The 9693-nt window shown below is 72.4% G+C and overlaps 1 protein-coding gene across 2 annotated transcripts; it reads left to right on the forward strand.

Moving 5' to 3' along the window:
* The first annotated feature begins 16 nt into the window (after nt 1-16).
* Nucleotides 17-3244, forward strand: TMEM121 (transmembrane protein 121). 2 transcript variants are annotated; one of them, XM_079767710.1, is made up of 2 exons: nt 17-110; nt 1866-3244. In XM_079767710.1, the coding sequence occupies exon 2, from the start codon at nt 2021-2023 to the stop codon at nt 2981-2983; it is 963 nt and encodes a 320-aa protein (XP_079623836.1). In that variant the 5' UTR covers nt 17-110; nt 1866-2020; the 3' UTR covers nt 2984-3244. The 2 variants fall into 2 exon arrangements, with proteins under 2 accessions (XP_079623836.1, XP_079623837.1); XM_079767711.1 differs by lacking the exon at nt 17-110 and adding an exon at nt 226-388.
* Nucleotides 3245-9693: the final 6449 nt, after the last annotated feature.

The following is a 9693-nucleotide window of genomic DNA, read 5'->3' on the forward strand; positions in this document are numbered from 1 at the left end:
GCGGGGCCTCGGGCGGGGTCGGGGGCCGCCGCGGAGCGGACCGCGGAGGAGGCGGCCTGGGCCGGGCGGAGGCTCGGGGCCCGCAGGGCGCAGCATCTGGCCGGGGGCGGGTAGGTGCGGGGCCGGCGGGCGGCTGCGTCCGTGGAGCGGGGCGGGGGCCGGGCCGGGCGCGCGCTGCCGGCTGCAGGGGCGGCGGGGCGCGGGCGGCGCGGGCGGGAGGCCTGGGCGCAGCAGCGAGGCGCAGCCTGCGGGAGCCGCCCGGCCCTCCTCGGACCTCGGTCTGGTGGGGGCTGTCGCGGGGGCGGCCCTGGTCCCCCCCGTCGTGGGCACAGAGGCTGGTTCTGGGGAGCAGAGCGCGGGGCCGGCGGGCCAGAGGCCGAGGCCGTCTGTGAGTTCGGGGCGGAGGGCGTGTGGGACCCGGCGGCCTGGCGGCCGGGGCGGGAGGGCCGGGCCAGCTGCGGAGGGGGTGCAGGCCCTTCTGGACTGTGCGCGCAGGGACCGGGCGGCTCCGTGCGCTCGCCTGGGGATGGGGTCCCGCTCGGGTTTGGAGTGGCCGCGGGGGAGTGGATGCGGGGACGGGGTGAGCCGTGCGGGAGCGGGGAGGGGGGCGGGGTGCCGCTCTGGCTCGTTGGCCCCGCGGAGCTGCGGGAGGAAATGCCCAGGCCGCCGCCGCAGCCGGAGGAGGTCCTGGTGCCTGTGGGGGGGCTCCCTGGGCCGAGCGGAGGGGGTGTGTCTGGGTGGGGAGCAGGGGCGCATGGCCCCGGGGAGGCAGCGGCACCCTCTACTGCAGGTGTGAGCTGAGTGGTGGGGTCCGGGGGGGCGGTCCCCCCATCAGTGAGGGCCGCGTGGTCATCGCAGCAGGCCCTGCACTTGCTCCCGGCGCGGGTGGCGTTCCGCTTTACGTCCCTGTCCAGACACGACAGCAAACAGCGCCCTGGGCCGGGCCGTGGAGGGGAGGGGGCGAGGGGCCTGGCGGGAAGTGAGTGACGCTGGGTGGGTGAGGGCGTGCGGGCCTCCGGGCCTCCGGGCCCCCCCCCCCCCCCGGGACGGAGCCGGCCCAGGGGTGCGACCCTCAGCCCGTGTGGGATTCTGACCGGCGCAGCCACAGCAACTGGTGCCCGGGGTGTGGGAGGCCCCGGGCTGCGGACCCCAACGGGGTCCAGGTTGGCACAGCCTGGGGGGCTGCCTGAGTCTCGCGTGAAGGTGCAGGGGCGGGGGTGCAGGGGGCCGCTCCACAGTGCGCAGGCAGCGGGGGTGCTGGCCAGGGGCAGGGGCAGGTGCCAGGGCAGGAGACGCGGCCAGGGCGCCAGCCTCCCGGCTGTGCGAGCCGCGGAGAGAACGGTCCTCAGGCCGTGGAGGGTGGGCCCGGGGAGACCAGTCGGCCGGGCAGCGAGGCTTGTGGGATGGAACCCTCAGTACTTGGACGCCTCTGTCCTGGATCAGAAACCCGGCTCTCAGGATGGGGCCTGGGCCTCCCGGCCTCCCCACTCCCCAAGGGCGCAGGCCCGCCCGGCGCGGCGCGGGGAGAGAGGGCGCCCGGGGCCCCGCGGGAACGGCCTCAGGCGTGGGGCCTAGGCCGCCAGAGCCGGAGGGAGGGAGGGCGGCGTGGGCTCGGCAGGGATGAACCACGGGGCCCGGGGGACGCGCGCGCACGCGGCGCGGAGAAGCCACTTCCGTTCCGTTTCTCTGCGGGCGGAGGCGGGAAGGAGAGCGCGGGTCTCCGCTGGGGCTGCAGCGCCCCCTGGGGGCCCCGCGGCCGCCTCCGGTCCGGGACGCGCCTGGGCGCGCGCGAGCCACCGAGGGAGGGCGCGGGAGGCGGGAGGCCGCTCCGCCGCGCTCTGACCTTTCCTCTCTGGTCTCCCCAGGTTCCGAGCTCGCGGGCCGGGAGCCGTGGCGCCCTCGGGGCGGCTGGACGGGCCCCGCGGCGCCATGCCCGCGGGCTGAGCGCCGCCGCTGCCGGGCCTCGCCCCGCCTTCCGCGGGGGCCGCGCGCCCCCAGGCCCGGGTCCCGGCGGCCCACCATGGTGCTGCCGCCCCCGGACCGGCGGCACGTGTGCCTGACCACGCTGGTGATCGTGGGCAGCATGGCGGTCATGGACGCCTACCTGGTGCAGCAGAACCAGGGCCCGCGCAAGATCGGCGTGTGCATCATCGTGCTGGTGGGCGACGTGTGCTTCCTGCTGGTGCTGCGCTACGTGGCCGTGTGGGTGGGCGCCGAGGTGCGCACGGCCAAGCGCGGCTACGCCATGATCCTCTGGTTCCTCTACATTTTCGTGCTGGAGATCAAGCTCTACTTCATCTTCCAGAACTACAAGGCGGCGCGGCGCGGCGCGGGGGACCCGGTGGCGCGCAAGGCGCTGACGCTGCTGCTGTCCGTGTGCGTGCCCGGCCTCTTCCTGCTGCTCGTGGCGCTCGACCGCATGGAGTACGTGCGCACCTTCCGCAAGCGCGAGGACCTGCGCGGCCGCCTCTTCTGGGTGGCGCTGGACCTGCTGGACCTGCTGGACATGCAGGCCGGCCTGTGGGAGCCGCCGCGCACCGGGCTGCCGCTGTGGGCCGAGGGCCTCACCTTCTTCTACTGCTACATGCTGCTGCTCGTGCTGCCGTGCGTGGCGCTCAGCGAGGTCAGCATGCAGGGCGAGCACATCGCGCCGCAGAAGATGATGCTCTACCCCGTGCTCAGCCTCGTCACCGTCAACGTGGTGGCCGTGCTGGCGCGCGCCGCCAGCCTGGCGCTCTCCCGGGACAGCCGCGTCTCGGCCATCTTCGTCGGCAAGAACGTGGTGGCGCTCGCCACCAAGGCCTGCACCTTCCTCGAGTACCGCCGCCAGGTGCGCGACTTCCCGCCGCCCGCGCTCGCCCTGGAGCTGCAGCCGCCGCCGCCCTCGCAGCGGCGCAACTCGGGGCCGCCTCCCCCGCCGCTGCACGGCCCGCCGGGCCGCCCCCGCGCGCCCTCGCCCACGCGCGACGCTCTGGACACGTGACAGGGCCTGCCCGCCCGCACCCCCCCCCCAGACACCCGTGGGGGGTGGTGGCGCGGAGACATTGGCTGGTGGGGTGTGCAGTTTGCATGGAAGGGGTGGGGCGGGCTCCCCACGGGGCCGGGTGCTGGGAGTGCCTGGCCTGCAGCTGCTTTTTCATCTCAGGGACCCCTCGGACCCCGGACCTCAGCCCCAGAGCAGCGGGTGTGCGGAGGGGAAGGCCCTCCCCTGCTTGCCGGGCCTGGGAGGGGAGGGAAGACAGAGGGGAGGGAGGTCTGGTCCCTGGGGTCCCTCCTGGGGGCCTCTGGCTCAGAGTTGGGGGCCAAGAGGCCTCTGTCATTTTAAAGACTCATGTTTACAGTTTTGTACCCAAAGTCTCACGTGCCACCTGTTTGCGTCCTGGGGAGGGGGATGGGGTGTGTGTGAGAGAGTGATGCTGGGGGAGGGGGGGGAGGGAGGAGGAAAGGGGGGGCTCCTGCGGGGGGCGCCATTGCTGCCATCCCAGAGAGCCCTCCAATCTCAACTGTCCCCATCCCCAGGGGCACCCTAAGGCTGACCCAGACCCACCCCCAGGATGCGGGGCCCATGTCCCTGCCCCGCCTCTCAGGCCCAGAAGTGTCTCCAAGCCCATTTCTGCTGCGGTGCCCGAGGGCCCCCCAGACTGGGCCCTGCAGCCTTAGGCCAGGAGCATGGAGCCTGGCCCTGGTGCCGATGCCCTGGCGCCCACAGCAGCCCTGGCCCAGGCAGCCTGGCACCCCGGAGGGGCAGGGAGGACAGGGCACTGATGCCCACTTGAGATCTCACCTGGCCTCCGCCAGGGTCCCTGCGCTGTGGTGTGACCTGGACCCCGGTCAGACCCAGGGGGCCGATAGCCTCTGGGGGGCTGTCGCCTGGCTGGGTGCCTGCATGGTGCCTGGGAGTGGTGACGCATCTCAGGTGGCTCGGAGCATGGCGGGGCCGGGGCACTTCCCCATGGCATGGCCCAGGCCCCTGACCCCTGACCCCTGACCCCTGAGGGTCTGTGCCAACCACTCAGAGGGCTGGAGCTGGGGCCCGGAGGGGTCCCCTGGAGCCTTTCCTCCAGCAGCGGTTCAGGGCGTGGCCGAAGGTCACAGGGCCCCCATGGGCAGGTGGCAATGTCACCCCCTGCATCCCCTGCATCCCCACACTTACTGCCAATGGGGTCTGACCTCTGGGAGCCGCCTGCTCTTTTTTTATTTTTATGTTTTTATTGATTTCAGAGAGAAAGGGAGAGGGGGAGAGAGCAAATCATCGATCGGCCGCCTGCACCCTGGGGTGGAGCCTGCAGCCCGGGCATGTGTCCCGACAGGGACGCGAACCGTCACCTCCTGGTTCATAGGTTGCTGCTCAACCGCCGAGCCACGCGGCCGGCTGTGGGGACCCCCTACTCCGCAGCCAGCGGCCTCTGGGGTCACGGCCCTCTGGGGCAGGGACCAGGCCATGGCTACCCCGTCCTGGGCCTGGCCCTTCCTTCGACCCCTCCCGGCAGCAGCGTGGGCCGCGGGCGCCCAAGTGGGGAGCAGGCGGACCGGCTCGGTGGTGCCCGAGCCTGGGAGTCAGCCACGCGGCAGGGGGACTGGGGAGTGCAGGGCGCCGGGGAGGGGCCGTGGGGTCAGTGGGAGCCGCTTGGGAAGACGGCAGGGTCGGAGAGCACGAGGGGCAGTGTGTGGTGTGGTCTTAGGAGTGTGAGGCCTGGGAGGACCAGGCGTGGGGCCTGCAGGGCCAGCTCCTGTGGTTCTGCGTGTCTGGCCAAGCCAGCCCCTTCCGCCCCGTGAGGCGGAGCCGGTCTGTCCTGTCCCCGTCTGGCCTGCCCTGGGGAGCCACATAGGGACAGAGAGCGGCCCGGGACCCCAGGCTCGGAGCGTGGGGTCAGGAGGGTCTGCCTGACCTCCCGCTGCCTCTTTCGGGGTCCCCTTGGAGCCTCCCCCGGAGCAGCCTTGCTGCCCTGGGTCGGGGGGCAGCTATGGGGATACTGGGGGGTGGGGCAGCCCTGCCTGAGGCTCCTGTCGCCCTGTCAGGTGGGATCTGGTGTCCCCCAGCTCGGCTTCCTCCCGGGATAGAGAAGACGGGGCTCACTGACCCGGGACACCCCAGTCCACCTGGCTGGGCCTCCGGCTGGTCGCTCCCTCCCTGGCCGCCCTGGTCTCTCACCCAGTACCTTGGCCCCGCTCTGTCCTGACTGGTTTAATGGCCCCTGTGCCCTCCGACTGTGTCTCTGAGGCCCAGGCGAGGCCCCAGGTGAGGCCCAGGTGAGGCCCAGGTGAGGCCCCAGGTGAGGCCCAGGTGAGGCCCAGGAGAGGCCCCAGGTGAGGCCCAGGTGAGGCCCAGGTGAGGCCCCAGGTGAGGCCCAGGTGAGGCCCCAGGTGAGGCCCCAGGTGAGGCCCAGGTGAGGCCCAGGTGAGGCCCAGGCGAGGCCCAGGTGAGGCCCCAGGTGAGGCCCAGGAGAGGCCCCAGGTGAGGCCCCAGGTGAGGCCCAGGTGAGACTTCAGGTGAGGCCCAGGTGAGGCCCAGGAGAGGCCCCAGGTGAGGCCCAGGTGAGGCCCAGGTGAGGCTCCAGGTGAGGCCCAGGTGAGGCCCAGGTGAGGCCCCAGGTGAGGCCCAGGTGAGGCCCAGGAGAGGCCCAGGCGAGGCCCAGGTGAGGCCCAGGTGAGGCCCAGGAGAGGCCCCAGGTGAGGCCCAGGTGAGGCCCCAGGTGAGGCCCAGGAGAGGCCCCAGGTGAGGCCCAGGTGAGGCCCAGGTGAGGCCCCAGGTGAGGCCCAGGAGAGGCCCAGGCGAGGCCCAGGTGAGGCCCCAGGTGAGGCCCAGGTGAGGCCCAGGAGAGGCCCCAGGTGAGGCCCCAGGTGAGGCCCAGGTGAGACTTCAGGTGAGGCCCAGGTGAGGCCCAGGAGAGGCCCCAGGTGAGGCCCAGGTGAGGCCCAGGTGAGGCCCAGGAGAGGCCCAGGCGAGGCCCAGGTGAGGCCCCAGGTGAGGCCCAGGTGAGGCCCAGGTGAGGCCCCAGGTGAGGCCCCAGGTGAGGCCCAGGAGAGGCCCCAGGTGAGGCCCCAGGTGAGGCCCAGGAGAGGCCCCAGGTGAGGCCCCAGGTGAGGCCCAGGTGAGGCCCAGGTGAGGCCCAGGTGAGGCCCCAGGTGAGGCCCAGGTGAGGCCCAGGAGAGGCCCAGGCGAGGCCCCAGGTGAGGCCCAGGAGAGGCCCAGGCGAGGCCCCAGGTGAGGCCCAGGTGAGGCCCAGGAGAGGCCCCAGGTGAGGCCCCAGGTGAGGCCCAGGTGAGGCCCAGGTGAGGCCCCAGGTGAGGCCCAGGTGAGGCCCCAGGAGAGGCCCAGGTGAGGCCCAGGCGAGGCCCAGGCGAGGCCCAGGCGAGGCCCCATGGCCCCCATGAGCTGGGGCTGTGGCCCTGCAGGGCTAGGACCGGGGCCTTTGTGGGTTGTGGCCGGAAGTGCTGGCCCTTTGCATCTGCCTCGGGACGAGGCCTGCCCCTCCCTGGCTTCCGCGGGGCCTGCGGGGTCAGGCACCAGAGGGCTGGCCGGTGGTCCCCGTGGCCTTTGTTCCCTTTCTCCTCAGCTCCCTGGTCCCCGTGGAGGTCAGCTGTCCGCCCACCCTCCGCCCGGCCCTGATGCGGCGCCCAGGCGGAGACCGCCCGTCCCGGCCCTGTGGGAGGCGGCCTCCAGACTGAGCGGAGGGTCCGAGGGAGGACCAGGACCTGCAGGTGCTGGGAGCCCTCAACCCCGCTGGGAGGGACACCCTGGGGTGTCGGGGGCTGAACCGAGCATGGTGGACGCTGGGCCGCGGGTGGGCGTGGGCAGGGGTTGGGTTTGGGCTCTGAGAGGAGGGGTCCCGGCCCGTTCTGTTCTGAGGGGGCAGTGGTGTGACGGGATCAGAGCTGGGGGAGGTTGCTGTGTGGGGACACCGGGCAGCCGGGCGAGAGCACGGAAGGGAGTCAGGATGTCAAGCCGCAGGGAGGTGGGCAGTGGGACTTGAGGATTCCTGGGTATGGAGGCGAGGTCAGGGGGGAGGGAGGTCAGGGGGGAGGGAGGTCAGGGGGAGGTGAGGTCAGGGGGGAGGGAGGTCAGGGAGGGGGTGAGGTCAGGGGGGAGGGAGGTCAGGGAGGGGGTGAGGCAAGGTCAGGGGGAGATGAGGTCAGGGGGGCAGGTCAGGGGGAGGCGAGGTCAGGGGGGAGGGAGGTCGGGGGGAGGGAGGTCAGGGAGGAGGGAGGTCAGGGAGGAGGGAGGTCGGGGGGAGGGAGGTCAGGGAGGAGGGAGGTCAGGGAGAGGGAGGTCGGGGGGAGGGAGGTCGGGGGGAGGGAGGTCAGGGAGAGGGAGGTCGGGGGGAGGGAGGTCAGGGAGGAGGGAGGTCGGGGAGAGGGAGGTCGGGGGGAGGGAGGTCAGGCAGGAGGGAGGTCGGGGAGGAGGGAGGTCGGGGAGAGGGAGGTCGGGGGGAGGGAGGTCGGGGGGAGGGAGGTCGGGGAGAGGGAGGTCGGGGGGAGGGAGGTCAGGGAGGAGGGAGGTCAGGGAGGAGGGAGGTCAGGGAGAGGGAGGTCGGGGGGAGGGAGGTCGGGGGGAGGGAGGTCAGGGAGGAGGGAGGTCGGGGAGAGGGAGGTCGGGGGGAGGGAGGTCGGGGGGAGGGAGGTCGGGGGGAGGGAGGTCGGGGAGAGGGAGGTCGGGGGGAGGGAGGTCAGGGAGGAGGGAGGTCGGGGAGAGGGAGGTCGGGGGGAGGGAGGTCGGGGGGAGGGAGGTCAGGGAGGAGGGAGGTCGGGGAGGAGGGAGGTCGGGGAGAGGGAGGTCGGGGGGAGGGAGGTCAGGGAGGAGGGAGGTCAGGGAGGAGGGAGGTCGGGGAGAGGGAGGTCGGGGGGAGGGAGGTCGGGGGGAGGGAGGTCGGGGGGAGGGAGGTCGGGGGGAGGGAGGTCAGGGAGGAGGGAGGTCGGGGGGAGGGAGGTCGGGGGGAGGGAGGTCGGGGGGAGGGAGGTCAGGGAGGAGGGAGGTCAGGGAGGAGGGAGGTCGGGGAGAGGGAGGTCGGGGGGAGGGAGGTCGGGGGGAGGGAGGTCAGGGAGAGGGAGGTCGGGGAGAGGGAGGTCGGGGGGAGGGAGGTCGGGGAGGAGGGAGGTCGGGGAGGAGGGAGGTCGGGGAGAGGGAGGTCGGGGGGAGGGAGGTCAGGGAGGAGGGAGGTCGGGGGGAGGGAGGTCAAGGGGGAGGCGTGGGGGCACTCAGACCTGAGCTGGGGGGAGGGGGAGTGACTGACAGGAGGACTGCATGCAGGGCGGGCGGGAGGGAGAGGGTTTGGAGGAATCAGAACGTCATGGAAGGACCGGGGCACTGGGTGTTGGTGCCCACCTTAGAAGGGGGCAGGGGTAGGAGGGCCCTGAGGGAGCAACAGGACGACAGGCCGAGGCCAGGACCCACGGAGGCCCCTGCAGACTCCGTGAGACGGGAAGGGAAGGGACCAGCCAGGAGCTGAGGCCGGCGGGGCGGGTGGAGGCCCCTTAGTTAGTTGGGAAGCCACCGGCGCCTGCAGGTGGTGGGCTGGGCTCCCACCGGAGCGAGCTCCTGGGAGGTGTGGCTGGGAGGGGCGTGTGGCCGGGAGGTGGCGTGTGGCCGGGAGGGGCGTGTGGCGGGAGGTGGCGTGTGGCCGGGAGGTGGCGTGTGGCCGGGAGGGGCGTGTGGCCGGGAGGGGTGTGTGGCTGGGAGGGGCGTGTGGCCTGCAGGCCCCCAGGTGAGGTCGGATCCACCTCCTCAGAGGCTCAGCAGACAAGAGGCGGCCGGAGGACAGAACCAGACGTGATAACCGCTGTCTGGGCACCATCCCTGCCAACACCCCAGAGGGGACGGTCCCACCGGCGAGGCACCCCACTTCCGGTGCGTGGGGCCCGGCCCCGCCCAGGTCTCAGGTGCGTCACCCTCACTGTCACCTGGGAGGCGGGCACGCCGACCCTGTGCTAAGGTCCCAGCCGGCCAGCCGCAGAGCTCCGAGTTCGGGGTCAGACGGGGCCTTGAGGACAGAGCTGGGGCTGCCTCAGTTTCCCCTCCAAGCAGGGACGTGGGGTTACCTGAGCTGCCGGGTGACATGCCGGGGACGGTGCCCGGCGTGGGAAGGGCGGGTACGCGTTGGCTGTCGTCGTCGGAATTCTCGTTCAATGGCGTTTCGGGAGAGCGCGCCAGTACACGCCCACGGCCCGTCCTTTCGGCTTCCCTGCGGCCACACGCTTCCCGCCGTCACGGGATTGAACGGGAGTGTCGCAGGCGAAGCGAAGGCCCGCGTAAACGGCACGCGGACCGGTGTGCTGGCCAGGCCCCGGCACTGCACAGCCCCGCGATCTCCCCGGGAAAGGTGCACCTCCTCCCGCCTTCCTGGCCACGCAGGGGAGCGCGGGGGCTCGCTACGCATTCTTTTTTTATTTTAAAAATATATTTCTATTGATGTCAGAGAGGAAGGGAGAGGGAGAGAGAGAGAAACATCAGGGATGAGAGGGAATCATGGATCGGCTGCCTCCTGCACGTCCCCTTATTGGGGTTGGAGCCCGCAACCCGGGCCTGTGCCCTGACGGGGAATCGGACTGTGACCTCCTGGTTCCTAGGTCCACGTGCAGCCACGGAGCCACCCCGGCCGGCTCTCTGTTCATCACTTACAGCCTAAGCCGAGCAGGGGGGGCTCACGGAGGCGGCTGTGGGGGCGCCCACGGTGCTGGGAACCCAGGAGCATCCGG

The sequence above is a fragment of the Cnephaeus nilssonii genome (genome assembly GCF_951640355.1).
Source record: "Cnephaeus nilssonii genome assembly, chromosome: 4".
NCBI classification, from domain to species: Eukaryota; Metazoa; Chordata; class Mammalia; order Chiroptera; family Vespertilionidae; genus Cnephaeus; species Cnephaeus nilssonii.

Coding starts and splice junctions, on each gene's coding strand:
- TMEM121 (XM_079767710.1), top strand. CDS start 2,021: ATGGTGCTGCCGCCCCCGGACCGGCGGCACGTGTGCCTGACCACGCTG.